Source organism: Echiichthys vipera (assembly GCF_963691815.1).
Source record: "Echiichthys vipera genome assembly, chromosome: 19".
Lineage (NCBI taxonomy): Eukaryota > Metazoa > Chordata > Actinopteri > Perciformes > Trachinidae > Echiichthys > Echiichthys vipera.
In genome coordinates this window covers 818139-845152 of record NC_139844.1, presented here as the reverse complement: position 1 = coordinate 845152, position 27014 = coordinate 818139, and the positions used below count along the sequence as shown (strand labels likewise).

The 27014-nt window shown below is 41.9% G+C and overlaps 1 protein-coding gene across 1 annotated transcript in view; it reads right to left on the bottom strand.

Annotated features, from left to right (window-relative positions):
* ankrd6b (ankyrin repeat domain 6b) overlaps positions 1-27014 on the bottom strand; it is a gene marked incomplete at its 3' end in the record, with an annotated part of 122185 nt that overhangs the window by 22959 nt on the left and 72212 nt on the right. The window contains exons 5-14 of the mRNA XM_083933740.1: positions 24178-24276; positions 23805-23903; positions 20258-20356; positions 19574-19672; positions 18808-18885; positions 18283-18384; positions 17359-17472; positions 16328-16498; positions 11584-11736; positions 478-591 (exon numbers count right to left, since the gene is read on the bottom strand). Coding sequence (XP_083789866.1) covers positions 478-591; positions 11584-11736; positions 16328-16498; positions 17359-17472; positions 18283-18384; positions 18808-18885; positions 19574-19672; positions 20258-20356; positions 23805-23903; positions 24178-24276 — 1128 coding nt within the window. The remainder of the gene's footprint in view (positions 1-477; positions 592-11583; positions 11737-16327; positions 16499-17358; positions 17473-18282; positions 18385-18807; positions 18886-19573; positions 19673-20257; positions 20357-23804; positions 23904-24177; positions 24277-27014) is intronic.

The window sequence follows — 27014 nt, the reverse complement described above, 5'->3', positions numbered from 1 at the left end:
TAAAGCTGCCTTGCCTTGAATTTGGTGATATGTAAATAAAAAACACATGAGGTATAGATCTTAGACAAACGTTACATTTATTTCAAATTTTTTCTAGAATAGCTTGCAACAGATGGGGGTTACACTGCACTGTAAAAAATATTAGCAGTGTTAAGAGGGTTCTGACTTTATAAGGGCGCACTCACACTCTCCTTCCGCACCGGGCCAAAACCGTTTTTTCAGCTAAAGCCTAGTGCGTTTGAGCAGTGTGAGTGCACCGGGCCGTCAACGGCCCGCCTGAGAGAGGTGGGCTTTTGTAGAGCCCTTTGCACATGTATGAGCGCGCGCACGTATACGAGCACGAGCACGAGGCCTACGACGGTTCTGACGTAATTTATGTGCGCCTGTTCGGACATAGAAAAAAGTACCCTAAAGCCGGGGGCGCGGTGCAGAAGGACAGTGTGAGTGCGCCCTAAGTGGGATAATGGTTAGTGTTACCTGTCTCTTCTCTGCTTCCAGTCTCTCCTGCAGGGCTCGCTGCTCGATCCTCTGCAGACACTTGCTCCTTTCTGCTGACACTCTCTCCACTGTCTTCTTATCAAGAGCTCGGATCTGATGGCAAAACCACAAATTATACTCAGCATGAGTGCGACCAGAAACCTGACAGCAGGGATAACAGCACCCCGGGAGGCCCTTCTTTGTTCAGTTGTTCACATTTCATAACTGTATTGCATTTTTAGTCAGCAGTGCTCTCTAACATGTACAGAGACAGCTCCATATAGAATGGCTTTCCCAGTTTGGTGTGGAAGAATTTGAGAGGCCTGCACAGAGCCCTGACTACAGACAAAGACAGAAACTTGGTGTAGTCATGGACTCAGACCAACAGCCACATTAAGACACACAGTGAGCCTACCACCTTGGAAAATATCAAGAGTTAAAGGACTTGTGTCTCAGCAGGATACCTGTCTATACATTTATTCAGTGGACTTGATAACTGTAACAGTCTTTACAGTTCCCTCTAATCTAAATTAACCATTCACACCACATTCACACACCCATGTGAATGCACAGGGAGCAATTCGGGGTTTAGTGTCTTGCCCAAGGACACTTTGTCATGCGGACTGGAGGACCTGGGGATCGAACCTCCGATCTCTCGAATGGAGGATGACCTGCTCTACCTCTGATCCACAGCCGCCCGAGTACAGCAAATTCTGAGCTTCTGCGACCTTATGAGCCTTCCAGACCACTGGGGTGATCTGGGACAAGTCTGCTTTTCTGTCATAACCAAACTTGGAGAGCAATCATCTCTTTTTATGCCCCACATATCTGAGAACAAACTCCCAGAAAATGTCAGGTCTGCTGCAACTCTCAGTTCTTTTAAAACAAGATGCTGCCTTTTATTAAATCAAATAATTGTTAATTTCTTACACTGCACTGTAAAAGTTATTCTTGTATTTTATACCTGTCATTCTATTTCTTATTATTTTTAATTGTTTTAACTGCTTTGCAATGTAAAGCACTTTAAATTGCCTTGTTCCTGAACCTAGCGACACCAGGAACCATAGTAAAAAGCATTCCAGGGGCCAGAGCATTAAGTCCTATTTGAAACTGCTGGCTAAGGTAGGGGTGGGGGATATGACAATATTAGACTGTGAAGGATTAGAACGTGTTGACGATGCCTTCCCTAAAGACACAACGATCAACCAATCATAGCCAACTATAGGCAGTGATGTGGATTTCTCATTCCCCATCCTGTTTGATTCAGAGAGTAGCGGAATGTCATGGCTGAAAACTGTCCTAAAAACATGAAGCCTCTCATAAATTCAACCCTAACGTCCCCGTTGTGAGAGGTGGAAACAGGTAAAGCTGGCCAATAGGGCAATGGTAAAAATTCATGGGCCAATCACCCCTGAAGTGGATTAAAATGATTACAGAAACATTGATGAAGCCCCACAACCTAGCAGAGGAAGACTCTTCAAGCCTAAAAGCTAAAGAGACAATGAGAGGGTGTGTTGGAATCTTCTCTCTCCTAGGCAACCTACCAACATCGCAACCTGGAACATCAGGACCATGTACACAGCAGGGAAGACGTCAGTCATTGCAGATGAGATGAGGAGATACAAGGTTTCAATCCTTGACCTGTGCAAAACTAGATGGCTACAGACAAGAGAGGTCAAACTGGGCAGAGGCGAGTACATACTCTACTCTGGACAGCCTGATGAAAATGCACCACACACGGAAGGAGTTGCACTTATGTTCTCCAAGGAAGCTCAGAAGGCCCTTATCAGTTGGGAGCCTATCAACTCAAGGATCATCACTGCAAGATTCCAAACCACCCATAAAAGAATTAACCTACACATTATACAGTGCTATGCACCCACCAACAATACTGATGAGGAAATAAAGGACCGTTTCTACAACCAGCAACTCCAGACCAAAAAAGAGCGAGACATCCTCCTACTCATGGGTGACATGAAAGCCAAGGTTGGAAACAACATCAGTGGTTATGAAATAGCTATAGGAAAGCAAGGACTTGGCACCATGAACGAAAATGGGGAGAGATTTGCAGACGTATGTGCTGACTACAATCTGGTCATCGGAGGGACGGTCTTCCTCCACAAACCCATCCATAAAGCCACCTGGATATCACCTGACCACAACAAAGAAAACCAAATCGACCACATATTTATAAACAAGAAGTTCAGTTCAGCTCTAATAGATGTGCAAGTGAAGAGGGGGGCAGACGCTGGTTCAGACCACCACCTCCTGGCTGCAAAAAGTCCAACTCAAGCTAAAGCGCTGCCATAACCCCTCTAACAGCAGAGCAAAATTCAACATCCATCTCTTCAAGGACACTGAAACAAGGGATATGTACCAAACCACCTTACAGAACAGGTTTCAAGCCTTGCAAGAACCTCAACTACCAGTAGAAGAGCACTGGAGCATATTTTGATAAATATGGAAGGAGACATGTCTAGAAGTTCTGGGGAAAAAGAAGACAAACCGCAAACCCTGGCTGTCCACAGGAACGCTGAAAAGAGTAGAAGAGAGGAGGACAAAAAAGGACATATTAAACAAATGTAAAAACTAGAGCAAAGAAGACAGCAGCCCGCAGAGAATTTGAGGTAGCAAACAAAGAGGTGAAGAAAAGCGCCAAACGTGACAAGCAAAACTACATCGAGGCCTTAGCACAAGAAGCTGAGGAAGCAGCTGGAGAAATCATCCTCAAAGAACTGTACATGATTACAGAGAAACTATCCAAGAAGTTGAGAAAGAGCACCGCTCAAATCGGTGACAAGCAGGGACGACCCCTTACCACCAAGGAAGAGCAACACCAAAGATGGACAGAGCATTTTAGAGAACTGCTTAACAGACCACCCCCTGTCCAGCAAATAGAGATTCCACCAGCTGCGCAAATGCTTGACATCAAATGTGCCCCTCCAACTAGATCCGAGGTAAGGAGGGCCATTACGGCACTACGGCATGTCAAGTCAGCAGGGACAGATGACATCCCAGCAGAGGCCTCACAAGCTGATGCTGAAACCTCAACCACTATGCTACACCAGCTGATCAGGAAAATTTGGGAAAAGGAAAATATAGCTACAGACTGAAAGGATGGGCTCATTGCTGTCACTCCCAAGAAAGGAGACTTTAGGGATTGCAACAACCACTGAGGGATCATGTTGCTGTCAACACCAGGCAAAGTGCTCAATCGGATAATCCTAGAGAGATCCTGGGTTGATGATGAGCTGAGAGAAAACCAAGCGGGTTTCAGGAATACAAGATCTTGAAGTTGCTACCCTCAGGATCATTATCGAACAATCCTTGGAATGGAACACACCTGTCTATGTCAATTTCATTGACTTTGAAAAGGCATTCGACAGTGTAGACCGACAGCTGCTATGGCAAGTAATGGCACACTATGGAATACCCCCCAAATACACAAACATCATTAAAAGCACTTATCAAGATATGCAATGCAGAGTACTACACCAGGGACAAGCACAAGCAACATTCTCAGTGCTAACTGGGGTGAAGTGGGGCTGCCTGCTTTCCCCCCTCCTCTTCCTGCTCTGCATTGACTGGGTCAAACCACAGACAATAAAGGGGCATCCAATGGAGTCTGACAGAACATCTTGAGGACCTCGACTTAAGAGATGACATAGCACTACTTTCACACAGCCACCAGCACATGCAAGAAAAATCCCAACAGCTAGAATTAACCGCAGCCAGACTGGGGCTCAAAATAAATTCAAGAAAAACGCAAATAATGCGGATAAACAATAAAAACACAAATCCCATAACCATCGGAGACCAGGCACTGGAGGTGGATAAGTTCAAATACCTGGCAAGTGTGTTAACAGTGAATGGACAGAAGAGGATGTGAAGGCAAAAATAGGCAAAGCAATCACCTTCAACATATTAAATAGAGTCTTGAAAACCAAAAACATATCACTAAATACCAAACTAAAAATCTTTAAATCCAACGTCAAATCCGTACTGTTATACAGGTCAGAAACCTGGAGGACCACTACCAACACCATCAATAAACTGCAGACTTTCATCAACCGCTGCCTTAGACGTATCCTCAGAATCTTCTGGCCAAACCGTATAAATAACATCGACCTGTGGGAATGCACCAAACAGGAACCAATAGAGGCACAGCTATTGAGGAGGAAATGGAGCTGGATTGGTCCCACATTAAGAAAAGGTAAAAAGTCCATAACCAAACAGGCACTAACATGGAACCCACAAGGCAAACGGAACAGAGAAGGACCCAAAAACACCTGGAGAAGAAGCACAGAGAAAGAAGCTAAAGAAAGAGGACTGACATGGAAACAGCTGAAAAGAATGGCCCAAGACAGACGAGGGTTGAAAAGATTCATCAATGGCCTATGTTCGGAAAGGAATTGAAAGGCCTAAGTAAGTAAGTAAAAACATGCAAGCATTAGGTTTTAGCGTGAAACGCGGTGCCCAAGGTGGAGAGATACAGGAGGATTTTTTCCCTCTCCTTGAGGTTAGCCTTCAGACCAGAGACACTCTCCTTAAGTTTTGATAGGGTGTGGAGACTCATGATATGATGCCATCATATCGCAGCCTGTGCTGGGGATCTGTCACCCTGGGACACAGAACCACCACAGGGAGGTGATTAATGTCCAGGGAGAGCTTCTTTACTCCTGGACAGGCATCCCACTTCACCAGCTAGAGATGCTGTCCATGCGTAGACTAGATGACTTCTCATGTCCATTAAGCTGGTTCAAGTCTTATTTATCAGATCGATCTCTGTTTGTACATGTTAATGATAAATCCTTCACTAAAGTTAGTCACAGAGTTCCACAGGGTTCTGTCCTTGGACCAATTCTATTCACTTTATACAGTGTATGCTTCCCTTAGGAAATATTATAAGGAAGAACACTACATTTTCATTTTAATGCTGATGATACCCGGCACCACAGTAAGAAATCTTAAACAAATCTTATTTTTGATCAGGATATGTCCTTCGACTTCCACATAAAACTAATGACAAGGACTGCATTTTTTCACCTGGAAACCTCAATAAACTTATCGTTAATCAAATAATACTAGTTATCACAAATAATTATCTAAGATAATATTAAAAAAAATTACTGAAGTTAAACCAGAGTTCCTCGGGGGCACCACCTTCAGAGAAGGACAGTGGCAACTAATATAAAAGTCTCATGAAATATACTAAACTATTAGTTAAGGGTTATGCACCAATTAATGTAATAGTTTTCTCAGTTCTTTTCTTAGGAGAGGCTGACATAATCTTCTTTGTGTAATATTAAATAAACAAACAATTTTGTTTAAAATATGTCTATCAAAAATGAATAAATGCATCAAACATCATTGGTGAGAAAGAGAGCTAGCACATGGGGGGTCTGCACTCAGGAAGGGGAAGCCTTTGTTCCTACCCAGATGTGTGAACATGTGACTAGAAAAAGAAACAGACGGGCTTCTCTCAATTTGTGAAAAGCCAAATCCATTAAAACATCAGTATTGTAATATATAAGTTACAGTTTTGTGCTTAGCCGTTCATGTAAAAGTCTCATAACATATGTAATAATGCCCAATTGCACTATAGTTACCAGTCCATTGAAAGACGAGGTTGCAATGCTTTTGCTCTCAGACAAGTTTGTCAGAAAATCCTTCCAGCATTCCCTTTCAACACAATTCAAGATTCAAGATTCAAGATTCAAGAAGCTTTATTTATCCCGAGGGAAATTATTATGCAACAGTTTCAATACAAAGGTGGAAAAGGATCAGAGTAACAATAAGCATAAACATAAATCAAATCAAAATAAAGCTAACATCAGATAAATTAAGCAATGAACTAAGTGTGACAGAGTGCAACAGACATCGTGGTTAAGCGTAGGTATATACAATATACAACAATACGCACTGTTCAGTTTAGCAGCAGATTGAAATGAAATAAGTACAAACTAATAAGTGAGAAGGAGCGATAAGTTATAAGTGTTAAAAATGTTAAAAATGTAACAGCATTTCCTACATAACTAATTGACAGTATGGCACAGTGGAGTGTAGCAGCATTTCGTACTGAAGTAAGTTACAGTAAGTTACAGTAAACCACAGTGAAATGTAGCAGCATGTCCTAAGCACAGTAAGTGTAGCAGCAGTAAGTTACAGTACCACAAAATAAATTGATGTAGTGGTGGTATAAAGTGACAGTGTAGTATAGCAGCATTACTTACTGAAGTAAGTGACAGTAAAACTGAATAAAGTGTGCAGTGATGATATAAAGTGACAAAGTGACATTTTCAGGATACAGTGTCTCCACTGTTCTTTACCTGACCGGGGGGAGATGAATTATAAAGTTTGATGGCCGCCGGAAGAAAAGACTTCCTCCGGCGTTCAGTATTACATCGGGGGAGAATCGTGATGATCTTACTGATCCTCTTTGCGTCTGCTGCCCTCAGTCTGCTGCCCCAGCACACAACAGCAAAGAAGATGGCACTGGCTACCACTGACTGGTAGAACATCCTCAGCATGGTGTTACATACATTGAATGACCGGAGCCTCCTCAGGAAATAGAGACGACTCTGGCCCTTCTTGTAGACAGCCACAGTGTTCTTGGACCAGTCCAGTTTGTTGTCCAGGTATACTCCAAGGTATTTGTAATCCTGGACAACATCCACAGTCACGCCATTGATGGAGATGGGTGTGGGGGCAGATTTACTCCTGCGGAAATCCACCACTAGCTCCTTAGTCTTGGTGGCGTTTAGAATCAGGTGATTAGCTGCACACCAGTCGACGAAGGAGTCCACAACACCACTGTATTCCTCTTCCTTTCCCTCACTGACACAGCCAACAATTGCAGAATCGTCAGGAAACTTCTGGAGGTGGCAGGACTCAGAGAGGAACTGAAAGTCTGAGGTGTACAGGGTGAACAGAAATGGGGTAAGAACAGTTCCCTGTGGAGCTCCAGTACTGCTGACCACAGTGTCAGACACTCCGTCCTGCAGTCTGACATACTGTGGTCGACCTGTCAAGTAATCCGTGATCCAGGAAACAAGGGGAAGGTCCACCTGCATCGCCGTCAGCTTACGTTCCAGCTGAGCAGGCCAGATGGTATTGAACGCACTGGAGAAGTCCATGAACAAGATTCTCACTGTGGTTCCCGCTCTATCAAGGTGGGTGCAGGCACGGTTGAGCAGGAAGATGATAGCGTCCTCCACACCTAGACTTGGCTGGTAGGCAAACTGTAGAGGGTCCAGTGATGAGCTGACCAAGGGCCGAAGAAGTGAAAGAACCAGCCTCTCCAGGGACTTCATCAGGTGCGACGTCAGCGCCACCGGTCTGTAGTCTTCGGAGGCGCTGGGACGCACCTTCTTTGGTACTGGTACCAGGCAGGATGTCTTCCACAGAACAGGGACCTTCTAAAGACCCAGGCTGAGGTTGTAGTTGTACTGTAGTACTCCACAAAGCTGGGTCGCACATGCTTTGAGGACCCTCGGGCTGACACCGTCGGGACCTGCTGCCTTGCCTGGGCGGAGTCTGCACAACTCCTTCCTCACCTGCTCTGCGGTGAAGGTCTGTCTGCTCTGTGTGTTGGTGGGGGTTGAGAGAGGTGATGGCGGGGGACAGGTAGGGCAAAATCAGGAAGGAATAGAGGGGGAGGGGGGGTGGTCCAGAGCATCAAATCTGTTGAAGAACAGATTCAGCTCATTGGCACGTTCAGTACCACCTCCCACTGTCTGGCTACCAGATGGTTTGTAGCCAGTGATGCTCCTCATGCCGCTCCACACGTCCTTTAAATTGTTCTGCTGGAGTTTGAGCTCCAGCTTCCTCCTGTAGGTGTCTTTGCCCTGTTGAATCCTCTCCAGCTCCCTCTGGACCTGCGTCATCCGCTCTCTGTCCCATTTGCTGAAGGCCCTCTTCTTCTCATTCAGCAGGACCTTGATGTCTCTGGTGACCCACGGCTTGTTATTTGGGCAACAGCGTACAGTCACTGTAGGAACAACGCTGTCCACACAGAAATTGATGTACTCTGTTATGCAGTCCGTGAGATCATCAAGGTCCTCCCCATGTGAATTACAGAGCAAATCCCAGTCTGTGAGTTCAAAGCAACCCTGTAAAGCTTCGTCAGTCTCCTGTGACCATCTCCTCACAGTCCTGGTGGTCACAGGAAGCCGCTGGACTTGGGGCTTATACAGGGGCTGCAGGTGGATGAGGTTGTGGTCTGATCTTCCAAGAGGAGGAAGGGCAGTGGAGCTGTAAGCCTCCTTAACATTAGCGTACAGCAGGTCCAGTGTCTTGTTTTCCCTGGTGGGACAGTCCACAAACTGCTTGAAAGTTGGCAGTGTTGCAGCCAGAGTGATGTGGTTGAAGTCCCCAGATATTGCAATGAATGCGTCTGGGTGCCGTGTCTGAAGTCCTGCAACGACGGTGTGGATGACGTCACTCGCGCGCGCCGCGTTTGCAGTCGGAGGAATGTAAACAACCAGAACGTTCACGTGTGAAAACTCCCTCGGCAAATAATATGGCCTCAGACTCACGGCAAGCAGCTCAATGTCCGGGCTACACAAACGCTCCTTTACAGTCACGTGTCCAGGATGACACCACTTGTTGTTAATAAGAATAGCAAGTCTCCCACCTTTTCTCTTGCCACTCTCACGGTGACTCCTGTCCGCCCGAACAGTCTGAAAGCCGTCCACAGTTACGTTAGAGTCCGAGATGTCCTCGTGGAGCCATGTCTCCACGAAACACAGAACACTGCTCACACGATACATCCACTGAGTCTTCACCAGGCCCGCCAGCTCGTCCATCTTGTTAGCCAGCGACCTCACGTTCCCCATGGTGATGGAAGGGAGAGATGGTTTGTATCTCCTCTTCCTTTCCCGGTGTTTACGTCCAGCCTTACATCCCCTGTACTTTCTCCTCAGTTCTGTGGGGATTTCAGGCCTCTCCCGCATAAGCGCCGTCGGTGCTAGCGACAATAGCTGTTCACGGGTGTAAACAATGGAGCCGCCGCATTGTTGTGTCCAGACGGAGACGCGGTCGGCAAAAATAGTCCCAAGAATGAGACAAACGGACAAAAAACACGTAAGAAAGTTCACAAACATAGTTGGCTAAGGTTAGCACGACGACTTACAGGAAAAAGCACTAATAAAAAGACGGTAAAATAAGATAAAATAGCAAAAAAATGAGGAAAGAAGAGTGAGCAACTGTTGCTGGCTGCCGCTTTACACAGCGCCGGAACCGGAAACTGAGAAAACACAAGAGAAAACCAAGTCACTCATGTTGTGCAGAGGTCGTCCTTGTGACCAGTTATTGGCTGGGAAAACACTTGCGTCCCTGCCGGTCTGTTGTTTTGTCAGGCGACTCTGCTCTGTGCAGGCCACTAAGGCTTCAGGATTCAGGAAGGCCGACGGCCGGTCCAAAATGCAGTACTGTTCCAGTACGAGAGTTCAGAAGAAGCGTAGAGAGGATTCGAGTTCCAGGAGAAAGAGCAGAAGAATGGCAATCTTCCACTTTTATAGACCTGATGATGTCATCAATCAGGATGTCAGGCTTTGGAGGGTTTTCACACCTGGGTGTGAGAACTGTGTGGGGGAGGGGCTGGCCTGGTTGTCTTGCCTTTGTTTCTGACCAGGTGGCCAGAAACAGGCTCTGGGCCTTACCCTTTTGGTAGGTGCAACCTACAATAACATCAGTCATATAACAAAGTTACAGTAAGCTGCTTAGCCGTTCATGTAAAAGTCTCAATAACATGTAATAAAGCCCAGTTGCAGATTAGTTACCACTCCATGAGTTGGGAAAGATAAGTTACATTGCTGTGATGCCAGTATCTGGTCCTTGTGAAGGAAGTTGGTAGAAGGAAGGTAGCCCTTTTTCCTGGTTGTGTTGCTCTTAAGGGTGTAACGTTACACCAAAGTCACGGTTCGGTACGTATCTCGGTTTTGAAGTCACGGTACGGTACAGAACGGTACGATTCATGGTAAAGGGGAAAAATGAAAAAAACTGCTTGGTTGTCAGAACAAACATAAGTTTAATTAGTAAACAGTCAAATACAACAGTTAAACAGTTTTAGCTGTCAGTATAAAACATACAAATACAATGTATGACAAATATAAAAAAAAATACTGCTGCAATTCTCCAATAAATAAAGCCATCGATCCACACAGCTGCGCTTGCGGCCCTGTGCTACAGCTATGCCTGCCTGCTACTCTCACTAGCTGGCTGCTACTGTGCACATGCGAGCCGAGCTAAACAGGGGGAACTCCGACTTCAAGTTTTAAGTTTCGCACCAAGACTGTTCAGTTGCCATATTAACTCTATGTATGCCATATTTACGGACCGCGGTCATGTTCATAATTTTGATAGAATTAACACAGATTTATACAGGTCGGTCGTCCACATAAAACAAGTGACGACAGGACGGGATTATGCAAAAACTCTCAATGAAGAATCGGTTCAACACTGCAGCTGGAGTTGCTCACCAGGGCACACAGAGTCTCATCATTTTAGACTTTTTGGAGTGAAAGCCCACTATGCAGTGACCAAACCTCTCATCAGCCGAAAGAATAAAAAGGCTAAACTTGCCTTTGCTGAGGAGCATGTTGTGTGGACAGAGGAGAACTGGTCTAGAGTGACTTCAGTGATGAGAGGACGTTCAGTTTATTTGGGTCTGATGGAAACATTATGTTGGGAGTAGGACTGGGGAAAGACTGAACCCAAAGTATGTAAAGAAGTCAGTTCAATTTGAGGGAGGAAGTGTCATGGTTTGGGGGATGTTTTCTGCAGCAGGAGTTGGGCCTCTTGTACATCTACATGGCAGGGTGAATGCAATTGTTTGTGAACCTCCTTCAGCAACATGCAATACCTTCACTGCAATTGTCTCCCAATCAGCTGAAGACCAAGATCAAACCAGAGCAGTGTGAGAAACTAGTGATGTCCTGTGGGCGCAGATGTGCTGAAGTCACTCCACTTTCAGGCTTCGCACCATCCAAGACAACTGTGATTGGTTTAAAGAAATACAAACAAGCCAAAGCATTTTTTCCCTCTATATCAGAACTCGAGCAGCCGGACCATATTCAAGCACTGACACAGCGCTGTGGATGTTACCTGGTGTTTGTTCTTGCGGTTGAGCTGGCCCATCTTACTGTTCATCAGGCCTTGGACAGTATGGATTTCAGTCTTCATCTCCTCCTTGGTGGCCTCCAGCTGGTTCTCCAGTTTACTGATGAGAGGTTCACAGCGGCAGCCTTTCAGAGGAGCCTGCAATACAATGCAAACATCAACAGTATTGTTACTCTGGATGAGTTGCCCTCCAGCATTACGGTAAGGAATCTGGGTGTTATTTTTGATCAGGATATGTCCTTCGATTCTCACATAAAACTAACGACAAGGACTGCATATTTTCACCTGCATAATATTGGGAAAATTAGGAACATTGTGTCTCAGAAAGATGCAGAAAAACTAGTCCATGCATTTGTTACTTCTAGGCTGGACTATTGCAACTCCTTATTATCAGGCTGCTCCAATAAGTCTGTTAAGAGTCTCCAGTTGGTCCAAAATGCTGCAGCTCGTGTACTAACTGAAACAAATCGAAGAGAACATATTTCTCCTGTATTAGCCTCTTTGCACTGGCTACCTGTAAAATCTAGAATAGAATTTATAATCCTTCTCCTTACGTACAAAGCTCTTATTGCTCAGGCTCCGTCGAATCTTAAAGAGCTGATAGTACCGAATTACACAACTAGATTGCTGCGCTCTGAGAATGCAGGGCTACTTGTCGTTCCTAGAGTCTCCAAAAGTAGAATGGGAGGCAGAGCCTTCAGCTACCAAGCTCCTCTCCTGTGGATCAAACTCCCAAATGTTATTCGGGAGATTTAAGAGTAAACTTAAAACTTTCCTTTTCGATAAAGCTTACAGCTAGGGCTTACAATCCCTTAACAATGTTGTTATTTTTAAAGCTCATTTTGTTCTGCTTAATGATGCTGCTATAGGCTTACTCTGCCGGGGGATAATACTTTTCCTGATACTCTGAGCTTCTCTTCTCTCTTGTCTGTATCATTCATGTCTCATCACTGCATGTAACTAATTCAACTCCTTCCCCGGAGTTGTTTGTGCTTTGTCGTCTTGCAGGTCTCTGCTGATTGTGGTGGTGCCTGCTGCCGTGGTCCTGCATGACGCTTCTTGCTACTACTATAACTATTAGTCATATATACTATCACTAGTCTAATAAACTATAAAATTTGTAGCCTTAAAAACACCATCAGTGGTATGTTTCGCTGTATCGTAGCTGCTATTGCCACTACTCATCATTGACCATTTTTGCGACCATAATTATTATCATTGTCATATTCTATCACCTTAGCTGTGCTTGTTTCTACTATTCTGCTGTAGTCATATTCACATTACTATAGATATTATTATAGTTACTGTTAGGCTTTGGTTGCTTGCCTCCCTGGAAGTGTGTCTGTTTGTCTCTCTCCATCCATCTGTCCGTCTTTTCTCTCTTTCTCTCTCCCTTTCTTCTTCCCCAACCGGTTTTCGTTGCCCCCGTACTCTACGGAGGAATTGTTGGTTCTATGTAAATCATAAATAAGTCATATAGTGTGGTCTTTACCTACTCTGTAAAGTGTCCTGAGATAACTTTTGTTGTGATTTGGCACTATAAATAAAATTTAATTGAATTGAACAGAAAAGCATACGCAGCCAACACAAACAGGATGTCAATTATTCAAATATTCAGTCTTTTACTCCACCTAGTTTATTTTTGCTAAATGTCTTACAATGTCTGTCCATATCCACTGACTTTGAGCTGGCAAAATGCTGCTGAAGGTAGCTTAAGTTCATGCTAAATGTATATAAAGGAATAGTTCACATATTTTGAGGTGTGGTTGTATGAGGTCCTGACGGTTAGCACTCCAGTTTGGAGAAGCAGCTGGCTAAAAATCTCATGTAATGAGATGCAGAGTTTATGTAAGACTGAACGTAACTTCTAGTTAAGGACGGTTTGGCCGAAGCTGGGCAACGCAGGCCTTGAGGCGCAGCGTGAGCAGAGACTCTGAATTACTGGAATATAAAATCAGAACAGGGAGTCAGCAGTTTTATTATTGGGTGGGTGCGCTGCACGGAATTTGATTGCCCATGACACACGGCCATGTTAGTTGTCTAACTTTTGTTGTTACCAAAGAAAACTATTACTGTTTCCTAGACCATAGTTGCCCCATAGAATCATGCAACGAATGGGATACAGTCCTAAAAGTTCAGTAGATGTAACTTGAGGGAAGTCCGAGCAATTCTTTTGGCTAAACATCTGCACCATTGATTTTTGTAAATCCCCTCCAAACCAGTAGAAGGAGCCAGATTGGTAAACTTCAGGCGATTGACGTTCTACGTTGCCATTGTTGAAAATGAAATACCGTTCCAGTAATCACACAGTAGAGACCAAAAACTTAGGTCAGATATACATCCTTCAACTAAAGCAACAGTATAATGTAACCTAGTTGGTCCACTGTCATTTTTTAAATTCATTTATTTTATTTTATTTATTTATGTATTATAGGTCTGACAATCTAGGTATAAATGATCTGCCTTGGGGAATAATCCTCATAGCAAAGTTAAAGGTGGCTGTCTCCGCAAAAACTGCAAGCGTGTATAAATTCCAGTTAGATAATCTACATGCATAACATACTGTACTTGCTTGAGGATCATAGGATTATAAGAGACAACACAGAGGTCTGGTTGATTTGACAGAAAACTATTTCTCTACAACCTCACAAAGCAGCGCAGATCTTCTCTGTCTTCTCTATCTTATACAATAAAAGCACACTACGAACTTAACTGTTTATCAGGGAACTAGACATTCAGAGCATTTCTCTAAAAGAAAACTCAATAAAATAGATTACTGTAGTTCAGTGTAAGCTTTTCGTGCTTCAGAATCCTGACTGTGGTCAGAAATCCAGGAAGGAGACACTTATTTTATCTCCTGGCTGGAGTCAGCAGCCGAAACACTGGACTCCTCCTGAGCTGCTGTGACTATTCAAAACTTTATGTCATAAATTGCATCGCTACTAGTGTGAACAGGGTGGCTATCATTAAGTGTTTTACCACTTTTATACAGTGGAATGTTTTCTTTCATGTTAGTTCGTTCATTTGAATTGACGTGAATCAATCAAGCCACCTTGACTGTCAAATTGATTGAACTATTTATTTCCATCGTCTTTCTTGAATGACATACACTTTAATAATAGGATCTTGAAGAGCTCAAAAGTGTATAAATACCAACCAGTTTATTCAAACTGCAACTATTCTGTTTTTCTCACTCTGAGAAAAAGTGCTGCACTGTGCAAAATGGCCATTATCCTGTGGATATAATGGCTAAATATGTGTCTATATCACATCTACATTCTAGATATACTTAACATATAATGTCTCTGAAGACGCCAAAGCAACATTAACTCAACAACCCATGGTTGGAGTTTTTGATAGTCTGGGGTCGCTTTCTTTAAGGCAACTTAGATATTTCTGCAGTCACAAGGGTTAAAGCAAGAAGCTATTTGTGAGCCTAAAAAGTTGTTGAGCAGGATGTGTACAATGTATTGAATTAGGTATTATATGAATATGAAACTCCTCTATGCCTGAAAATGTTGCGATTGCAATCATCGAAAGCACCCCTGCCTAAGGTGAAGCATCAGTTTGTGCACTAGGTAATATGAAGGGAAATCGCTTTTCATTCCTGGCTGCTCTTTTTTAAGCAAAAAATCAGCATCTGTGATGGTATGGGGGTGTTTTAGTGCTCAAGGCATCATGGGTAACTTGCACATCTATGAAGGCCCCATTAATGCTGAATGGTACATACAGGTTTTGGAGCAACATATGCTTCCATCCAAGCAATGTCTTTTTCAGGGTGGATTCGTAGTAAAAGAGTGCAGGTACTAGACTGGCCTGCTGCAGTCCAACCTGTCTCCCATTGAAAATGTGTGAAGTGCAAAATATGACAACGGAGACCCTGGACTGTTGAGCAACTAAAGAATGGGAAAGAATTGTCCTACAACGTCTCAACAATTGGTGTCCTCAGTTCTCAAACACTTACTGAGTGTAAAAGGAAAGGTGATGTAACACAGTGGTAAACATGCATCCGTCCAAGCTTTTTTGGAATGTGTTGCAGGAATCAAATTCAAAATGAGTGAATATTTGTAGTGTATTCAATTGAATATAGGTTGATAAGGATTTGCAAATCATTGTATTCTGTTTTTATTTATGCTTTACACAATGTCCCAACTTCATTGGAACTGGGTTGTAGGTCAGGGGTAAAGTGGTGGAAAATTGGCCCCTTCCTTGCTCGTACCACACTCATCTTTGAATTCAAACTTCATTTTGATCTCAACTAAACACCTGTAACATTTTGTGCATGTTTTTGCAAAGCTGCTGTTACAGCATGTGTCTCTAGGACGACATTTACCTTCGCAGTCAAAGCTGGTAATTCATGGTCTTTAAAACATTTTTTTTGACAACTGACCATGTATAAGTGTGTGTCTGAGGTCAAGGGACCCTTACTCACTTTATTGTAAACACAGTACTTTTGTCAGATCCTGAGCGAAAGATGACTCAAGTGCTCTGATTGGTCAGTAGTCAATATTAACAGGTATTATTCTGATCCAGTTAACCTGTTCTGGTTGTTTTATCGTGAGTGAAAATAAACCACAAACTGACAACATGTGCTGATGCAAAATGTGGCCCTGCCGGTAATTTGCAGTAGGCCTCCTAAATCTCCTCAGTGCAGTTGTTCGCGTTTAAAGAATGAGTTTATGGAACACATACCTGAGCGACTACATGAACTATGTGTTTGTGCACTTACCTGCATGATCTTGCCATCTTTGCCGCGGTACAACGTGTAGAGCTGATAGGCTTTATAGTTGTGTGGGGGGATAGATGCATGAAGGGAGGCTCCTCGCAGTTTGCATTTCCTCTTATGAAAGCTTTCGCTGTGCTTGGTCTCTTTGCGGCGGAGGGGGTCGGACAAAGATGGCTGAAACATCAAAAGCACATGAGGTTAGTAATGATTGATGATCTGTTACGTCTCTACCAATAACTGAGTTTGAGCACTACTTGTTGTCTTCCTCTGTCTAGAACTTCGACTAACAATGGTTAGTTTCTCTAATCTTAAAGTTAAATTCCGGCGTAAAATCATCCCATGGTCTTTTTCCGACAATAACATACATCAAATAAGCCATCGAGACAGTTTTTTTGGTGTATAAACTATTAACAGAGAAACAGAGAGTCGCTAACAGCCGGACGTGGCTAACACTGATTAGTTAGGGGCAGCACTATGAAGGCATTAAAACGGCTTTTTTAACCACAAATACTGCTCAAAATAACGCCAAACCTCTGCAGTAGCATGAGAAGAGTCCCTGCACAGAAAACAAAGCACCAATGGGCTCCTTCCTTTTGGATTGACTTTGGTAATCCACTTGAATGGACTTTACTATGAGAGGAGCTGGTACAGGGGCCAGTTGTTAAGTCTTTCAAAACACTCTTTTATTAAACTCTGGGTTCAGTAACTACGTTGTTGGTGCTTTGTTTTCTGTGTAGGGACTCTTCTCAGGCTACTGCCGAGGTTTGGTGTTATTTTGAGCCGTATTAGTGGTTAAAAAAGATGTTTTAATGCCTTCACCTAGCTAATCAGTGTTAGCCACATCCAGCTGTTAGCGACTCTTCAGGATTTCCCCGTTAATAGTTCATGCACAAAAAAAACGTTCTTGATGGCTTATTTGATGTGTGCAAGTGAAGAAAAAGACCCTGGGGTGATTTTACGCCGGAATTACACTTTGATTGACCATCATTCTGGCTTAGAGTGTTTTTCTAACTGAGGTGAATTAAGGGACCTACCTTCTCTTTCTGCTTCCTGTTCTGTCCTCTCCTGATGTTTGATACGATCACCTCAGCGTGTTCGCAGGCAGCCAGGTCACTGCTCTGGGAGTCATCTGCTGCAGATGCACTGTCCTGCAGGCAACAGGAGCAGGATAAAGGTTTGGTAGAGCAGCTTCCTGGAAATGTTTAAGCACTCAGGACATTGAAAAAAATCTTTAAAAATGTCATGCCAGTTTCAAGGTATCCCATAAACACACATAACAAATCCCATTGACAATTCACTAAAATCACTGTTTTTTTCCTATTATTATTTACTCTTTGTTCAACCACTGACCCACCTGTAGTGGAGCCTTTACAAACAAATGTTTTGTAGCCACACTAATTCTAAAATCCTAGTGGAGGTTCAAAAATGTCCAAATCTGATCTCTGTGTAAATGCCTAGGCCCCTTTCACACATGAACTGCAGCCCTGAAATTAACCAGACATTACCCGGCGTGGCTGTATATGAAAACGCAAATGTAAATGCAAATTTTATCTCTGAGTGAGCCCATGTGTAAAAACAGCTCATTCTCCGGTGTGTTGATTAACTTTCTATCAAGCTGCTGCCATCACCTGGAAAACAAACATCCAACAGTGAAGGAGAGGGAATAACATGAAGACAGCTACGAAAATGTGTAACTGGAGAAACGGCAAGATTCAGGACCTATGGCAACGAGGGCAAATTCAATGAACGATAAGAGACTCCATCTTACGAACCGGCTCCATGACCACAGTGGTGTCATATCCTCCCTCCCACACACTCAACCGAGATGCCCCCCTTCCCAGAGCAGTTGTCTTCTTCCTGTCTCACAAGTGCCTCATGTATCTTGAGGTTTTTTCTGGATTTTCAAACTGTCAAAACAATCATTTACAGTTGCTTTGACACAGTGGTCCAGTCTTTACCTTACAGGGCATCTCATCTCTGGGCACAGACTGAGCTCTGCCCTCGGCCTTCAGCTTGTCTCTCCTATTCCTTGCGCTCCTGCCACGCATAAAACTCTGTACCTGAACACACACACACACACACACGCATGCGCACGCACGCACGCACACACACACACACACACACACACACACACACACACACACACACACACACACACACACACACACACACACACACACACACACACACACACACACACACACACACACACACACACACACACACACACACACACACACACACACACACACACACACACACACACACGACAATATGAGTTGCTATCATCATGCTTGCTTACTAATCAATAAAGAATGCAGGTCATCATTATTATTACACTGATCAGTAATCTGTACACTATTATAACCCAAACTTTATTTCCAACGGCTTGTCAAGATGTCTGTTCTGCTACAAATGCCAGACATGTATTTATGATACAGAAAGTGTGGTTAAATATAAATACCAACTGATACTGGTTTTACCTGGGGAGCTTTGGTCAGTAGAAGAGCCACGTCTGGATTGTTGTGCTCTCTGGCCTGGTCCAATGTTGTCTGACCTGCCTGCAGAAACACACCCACAAACACACATATACCCCCCACCCCGCCACCAACACACACACTTTTTTTTAAAGTGCAGATAAACCCTCTAAAACTAGGTCATTGACTCTGCTGCCATGTGACTATTCTCACGCAGGTGCAAATAGACACTTCATAAAAAGCTTACTTTTTCTAAAAAAGGAAACCAGCTATTTAATTTTCAGAGACCAACTCGATTACTCAGATAATCGATAGCTGTGGCCTTTGTTGTATTGATGTAATTAACGCTGTGGAAATACATTGTGCTTAACTTGCCCTGTGAGTCTTTTTCGTACTGATAATTCCACCTTCTCTTTTACCTGTGCTGTGACAATGTCTTCACCTTTAACTGACTGAAAGTGAGAACATCTTCTGGTTAAAGTGATCATAGCAGAGAAATAAAGTGTGCTGTGTACCCTTTAAATAATCAGCTAAAAGGTGCTCTGCCTGCTGAACTACAAATAGTTTCTAAGCAGCTGCCTATTGCTTCTGCTGATGTGTAATGTTGCCTTGTGCTGCTTTAAATAGATGGAAGGAGGCAGGGACAGTGTGCTGCCGTAAGAATCTCTCAAGAGCAAATTGGTAACACAACGGAAATGTGTGAAAGGCACAGTGAGTACACAAACACTTCTTCTGAGTGTTAATGATTCAGAAAGAGGCTGCGGGCACTCACATTGTTGCAGATGTGGCTGTCTGCGCCCGCCTCCAGCAGCAAACGTACTGTCTTCTTATGATTCAGAGCAGCAGCCACGTGTAGTGGTGTGTCACCAGCCTGCGCACGCGCACACACGCACGTACGCGCACACACACACACACACACACACACACACACACACACACACACACACACACACACACACACACACACACACACACACACACACACACACACACACACACACACACACACACACACACACACACACACACACACACACACACACACACACACACACACACACACACACACACACACACACACACACACACACGTTATGTCGGCCCTTTATTTATTCAAACTTCCAAACACCAGAGACTCTCATTTGTGCAAACTGATGAGCACAATCTAAACACAAATGCATTACACATGTTTAAGCTGTATAAGCTACAATTCAAGATAACAGACAAAAAATACTAAAACAATGTGATGCGTCACATTTAAATGTAAAATTCTGGACAGAAAATTGTGTCAAATTAATTAAAAAATAAACCTTTTACAAGCTAGATGTATGTTTTTTTATTCCTGGGGAAAAAGTTCCAATCAAAGTTTCTAGTACTGTACAATAAGGCCATATTGGATTCATAACTGGTATCTGGCTGGTGGTGAGTGATCATTTGTGTCTATTCAGTAACTAACCAGGTTCTTCTCTGAAACGGAGCAAAAGGCCCCAAGCAAGATGCGGATCACAGCCACATGGTTGTAGCGGGCCGCCACATGCAGAGACGTCTCCCCCGCCTGAAAAACATATTGACTAATTAGGAATTTAATTTCAAATTTAAGTTCAAAGATGTGTCACAATAGAACCCTAATTAAGAGGACCAAATCAGAATATTTAATCTCTGAAAGCACAAAAAACCTTAATGACCCAAAGAAATTTTGGAAAGTCATAAAATCTTCTTCTGGCCATGTTCTGAATGTCAAATCAGCCATGCTAAATCATTTTAATGAACATTTTATTTCAGCTGGCTTTTGATTTGACTCATTGCACCCTGATTTGGTAAAATCTGACAAAAATCAGGATATTGTGTCACAAGCATCTGAGGTTGATAGTCAACGTACTGTTCATCTTTCTTAATTTATGCCAGTGTCAACCACTGAGGTGCAGAGCATTACAGAATCTGGACTCCAGGGAATCAGCAGGTCCTGATAAACTAGAGCAGTTCTTCCTTAAGTTGGCTGTTGACTTTATAGCTGAGTATCTTTCATATATTTTTAACTTGAGTCTGATCAACAATAAAATCCTGAAATCAGCATTTGTTCGTCCCCTGTTAAGAGGGGGTAATCCCTCTTTGGAAAAAGCTTCCCTCAGCCACCGAGCTGGACTCAGTGGCTGAGGGAAATCCTACAGCTACTTGAATAGTGTTGTTGATTTTTTTTCGTGCACTGTCCTTCTATGTTGAGCTGTTAGCTTCTCTTTAAAAACAAAAAAAAATAATAATAATAATAAAAAAAGAAATATATATATATATATATAAAGGGGGTGATCCCTCAATAGTAAACAATTACAGATTGATTTCTAAACTTTGCATTTTGGCTGAAGGATTTTTTGGATACCAATAATGTATTATCTAAGTATCAGTCAGATTTTGAAAAAAACAGCACTGTAAAAGCTGCTCTTAAGGTTTTAACATTATTGAAAGAAATGATTGTAAGCAATTTTGTGTAGCTCTCTTTATCAATTTATCAAAGCCCTTTGATAGAGTTGATCACGGATTATTGATCAAAATCCTCTACCGAGTTGGTTTATCAAAGCCAGAGGCCTCCTGGTTTGGCAACTATCTGTCAAACAGAACGCAATTCGTGCAAATGGTAGGATCAACCTCTTCCTTTTTTAGAAATCTCAAAAGGGGTGCCCTAAGGTTCGATAGTAGGACCTATTTTATTTTCCATTTATAGCAATAACGTGTGATCATTTGTCAAATGCCATGTATCACTACTATGCTGATGACACTATCATCTATTGTTTCTCAGCATCTGTTGCAGAAGCTTTTGAGTTTCTGCAGTCAGCTTTCAATGTTGTTCAGTCTCATTTGAGGGAACTAAGGTTGGTCAAAAACACTGATAAAAAAAGCTCATGTTGTTTTCTCATTTAAGTGGAGAAAAAATAAATGCCCCATTGATTTTAACTTCTCAAAGAAATGTTATCGAGCATGTCGAAAGCTAGTAGTAGTACTTGGGATTTATTCTTGAGCGTGATCTGTCTTTGAAATCACATATTGACAATTTGGCCTTTAAACTTAAGGTGAAGTTGGGATTTTATTACAGAAACAAATCCCTCTTTTCCCTTAGAGCAAGGAATTTTTTGTTTCATCAACCTTTTTTCCTCTGTTGGATTATGGAGATATACTGTATATGTGCGCCTCGACCAAATGTTTACAGTCATTGGACACCGTGTCTCACTGTGCGTTGAGATTTTTGACTGGTTGTAGACACTTAACACATCACTGTGACCTGTACACTCAGATTGGCCATCTTTGAAAGTACACAGGCATATTCACTGGCTGAAGCTTATTTCTAAAGCTCTTCTTGGTTTGGTGCCTTCATACATATGTTCATACCTTCAAATAACCAGAAGCCATTATGCCTTGCGTTCCTGTGATGTTTTTAAACTCTCTGTGCCTCTTGTCCGCACTAAACCCGGATAAAAGAGCGTTTAGTTTTGCTGCTCCCACCGCATAAAACTTCCTCCAAAAAGAATTAAAAATGGCAGATCTCCTTTTTCAAGTCTTTGGCTCAATTGTAATAGAAAAAATACGTGAGACAATTTGTCAGTCCCTGTGTTTCTGATTTGTAATCCATGGTCAAGATTCTGCACTTTATCTGTAAGATTCGGATCTCAATGGGTTATTTATCTGGTTAAATAAATAAATAATAAAGAACGCAGGAATTGATTTTAACAAATGGTATGAATCCAAGAATTGCAGCAACTTATCGTTGCTGTCTGGCGGAATCCTTGTAGCTCCATATTTTGTCATTTTTAATTTTCTTTATGAATCAGTGTTATTTGTCACTCTGTACGTCTGTGTGTGGGTTGTATAAAGTGTTAACCAACGAAAAGCATTAAAAAGAGCTTGTGACTAAAACTTGTAACACCATTGGATCATCAAACCTCACATTCCTGAATAATGACGTTTTTTGACATACAAGGTTTCCGACGGAAAGCAACGTTATGAGACATAAGTGATCATTGGGATGGGCATCATAATGTTCTCTTATTATTATACACTCCAAAACTTCAACATTTGAATCAGCCATCTTCACTGCAGATTTATGACAAGAAAAACTTGAGCAGCATATTCATTTTATCTTCAGGTTCCCATTTTCATGGGTCTATAGTAGGGAGGGGTGGAGTAGAAGAGGTTAAGTGCACTGTGCCATGTAAACAGCACTGTGGCAGCAGTGCACTGCACAGAGCAGGCAGGCATCCTGGATTTCAAGGCTTTCACATTACACACAATCAGGTTTTCTTCTGTTAATATAAAAATGATAAATAATGCAGCTTTAATGGCTAGATGTTCCAGACCAGTATAAAAAGGCTAGAGAGAGAGAGAGAGAGAGAGAGAGAGAGAGAGAGAGAGAGAGAGAGAGAGAGAGAGAGAGAGAGAGAGAGAGAGAGAGATGCAGTAATGACATTTTTGTAGGCCAATAGGATTTTCCAGGATTATTGCAGGAAAAAAAGCTATTCTGCCTTAAAAATAAGCTCTTCACAAATGAACTCCACTTTTTTTTGCGGAAATGCAAACTACACCACCCACTAGCTTTCATCTGATTCCTCCGCATGTGATGACGTTTGTAGTCTCATTTAGCCACTTGCTAGCAACCAACTTTTTTAAAAGACATGCACAAGCTTCAAAATTTGAATTTAATATATTTGTCGTATTTTATGTTGTAGACCAAAAAGTGGAAATCTCTTAAGCTTGTGTTAACCACACACCTTATTTAAAGTATCTAAAACATTGACTTCAAAATGAGGGAACCGGAAGTGCAAAAATGCTCACTGTCTAAACAGAAATGTCACAATGCCTTGTTCAGTGAGACAGGGCCGTTGCCGTTCTTTGTTAATGTTCCACCAACAATGGAATTTACAGGAGGCAGACTGTCTCTGCATCCATCTCATTAACTCTGGGAGATGCTTCAGGCTTCAGCAGCAGCAGCAACCAGCAGAGCCCTGCTGGAGACTTACATGGTTCTTGCTGTCGGGCCCGGAGCCTCCGAGAAGCAGAACCTTGGAGCTCTGAGCGTGTCCGTTCTGACACGCAAGGTGGAGAGCGGTGTTTCCTGCCTGGAGACAGAGTGTCATCATTTATTAGTGTACAACTAGGGTCTTTTTTGCTGTCATACCACATACCATGTACCATTTATGTATCTTTAATATTTTATTCAGGTTCCCAGTGTTTAGAAACTTTGGTAAAAACTTTCATCTGGCTATCATTCTACTACAGCAGTCGCCGAATTTGCTCAGTAATGGATGGGGATGAAATGTCTGGAAAATGCTCATTGTGGACCATGAGTTAATATTATCTGTGCTAAAGTTTAGCGCTCCTCTGCAGAATCACCTTGTTTTTAGCGTGAGCATTGGCTCCAGCCTTCACCAGCACTTTGACAGAGTGGCTGAAGCCGTGCCAGGACACCTCGTGGAGAGCTGTGTTGCCATCCTGACAGACAAAAGACAAGAAAACAAATTACCGACAGCCAGATAGATGCACTTTACTTTATGTCAACACAAATCTTCATGATATATGTCCATTTATAAAGATTAACTTCCTTCATAATTTTTAGGTTAGCCATGCTCTGAGTTTCATTCGCTACTTCATTCCAATTAAAACTACTTTGCCATTTTTGATAACTGTTCAGCTACTGATGTTTTACATAAAATTGGATTCATTTATAGGTGTGGATCTGTATAGGTAAATCACACTTTATGGTGCATTGATAATGGCTTTGGTTTAGTGTTTACACATATTTTTTACATTTTGATATATGCCCTGCTGGCAAAATGAACCAGTATGCAATAATATATTACACTCTCCATACTTTTTGACGTGTATACATTTCCAATGTTTCAATTACAATATTATGGATAACATTTGGAATTCCTTGTCATTAATACTCAATACTAGGGTTTGGTTTAAAAAATTAATTTTCCGGTTAAATTGATCTTTGTTCGAATGATCAAGGTTTAGGTTAGGGTTCAGGTTGGGGTTCAGGTTATGAATTCATAAAAAGAAAACTTGATATTTTCTTAGTATCAAAAGTAAAAAAGTTAGGCTAAATTTTGGCTAGGGAAAACTGAAATGGTCATTTTCAAATGGTCGTTTGACCACTGACCTCAAGATATCTGAAAAAAATTCTGAATAAATGTCACTCAATACTCACTGACTGTAGAGTGTGTAGACTAGAGTTGCTCTTTATTGTGTTAACTGCTGTAGTGTGTTCATATTAAATAAAAAGTATGTATGTTACTGATTTGGGGTAAATTCTTAATGTAAAATTTAATATTTTTGATATTACACCAGGTCAGAGGGTTCATTGTACAATTGACAGAATTAGATCTCTGATAATATCTTTCATGTCCCCTTCCATTCATTGAAATGAATTAAAAATGTGACTCCTTTGCTACTCCTTTGCTACTCCACTCAGTGAGGCGAAGGGTAGACACAAGGGAAGGAGGGCAGCAGAGCACACGTGCAGGGCCTATTTGAAGATATGGGCATAACATCTTCTGAGTTGTCCAATGTTGAATTTTTATGTATTTAATTATTTTGGTTAGATATGGAGTATTTTTTTAAGACATTGACTGCTCCAAATATATTTTTGATGAAAAGAGATATATTTTTGATGAAAAGAATGACTTACTGATTTACTTTTTTACCGAAATATACTGAAACTGTATATTTTAACTTTATTTTATATTGAAAATTCTTCATTCACAAATACAATATACAGAAATCACAAATACACAATTTAAAAATAGAATTTGGACATTATAATCAAACTTTACATGGACTTAAAAACAGTAAAGCAATAAAAACAATTCAAATGTGTAAAGCCTTACATATTTTACACGCAATTAAACTCCACCAATATAATATGTATTGGTAGAATGTCTAAGTTTGAATGATTCTGATCCAAATCTTAGCCTATAATTCCTACCAGTGATTATTTTCCAGATAAAATAAAGGCTGGGTACCCCTAGGATGGCTTCTTAAAAATAAATACATATACAAATGAGAAAGTCTTTTGAATGGCTCTCTGAAAGGAACGGGTCCACAAGATCTGGCTCCCTTCAAAGAGCCAAAAATTCCATCTCTAAAATGAATCAGGAAATCAGTGCTACCCAGCTCTACCCAATAAATATGTTCAAATCTATCGAAAAGATAACAACTTGAGTCACTGTATAGTATGCTACATAATACAGACTACAGTTCTGGAATGAATTGGAACTAAGTCTGGAAAACTGTCTCAACATTACCCATCTGCAGTTAGCATGACTACTGAGGGGGTGAGAGTATTTTTAAGCATTGGTTCCCCTTATAAAGACTAAACAGACCTTATGTGTTGTCGTTGTTGTTAGGAAGGGTAAAATAAAATATAAAAAAGGACACAAAAATACACTTTAGACAAATGATGGTAGTATCGGTGTGACATTGTTAACCATCTTTCCCATCTTTTCAAAAAAGTTCCCTGTTGCAGTTTCAAAGCCAAGGTAATCCTTTCCATCTTAAATACGTCATAGATTATGTCAATCCATTCCTCCACAGTGGGTTTTCCTGGTTTTAATCACCTTCTAGTTATAGCTTTTCTGCTCGCAGCACTCAGGATCTGAAATAAGTATTTGACAAAAGAAGAAGCATTTTCTGACGTTATGGCACCCAAATATAAAGACTCAAATTTAAATTGAATGTCCATCTGAAAAATGCTCTGCAAAACTTTATATACCTCCTGCCAAAATGGAATCAATGATGCACAGGACCAGAATATGTGAAAATGGTTTGTTTCGAGGCACCCACACTGTCGCAAGCATGCAGAAGAATTTTCGTCTTTTTTAGCTGGAGTGATGAAAACCCGTATAAGGTTTTTCCAGCAAAACTCTCGCCATATACAGTAGTTGAGCTTGAAGTTTTCCACTGTATCTCATAGAAGTTATCCCAATCTTCTTCCTTCAAAACAAGGTTTCCTTCCTGTTCCCATTTTTGTGAAATGAGAATATTCACAGGCTTATAAAATGCACACCATCTCAAGACAAGCTTAAGCTACTGACTTGTTCCACATCTTAAGTGATAAACATATCTATGGGTTACCCAAATCCTTTAAATTATTCATCAAGCCCCTGTCCCCAATTGCAGCCTAGATTGGAAACTTTTCTGATTATAGAACTTTCAATCTCCTTCAA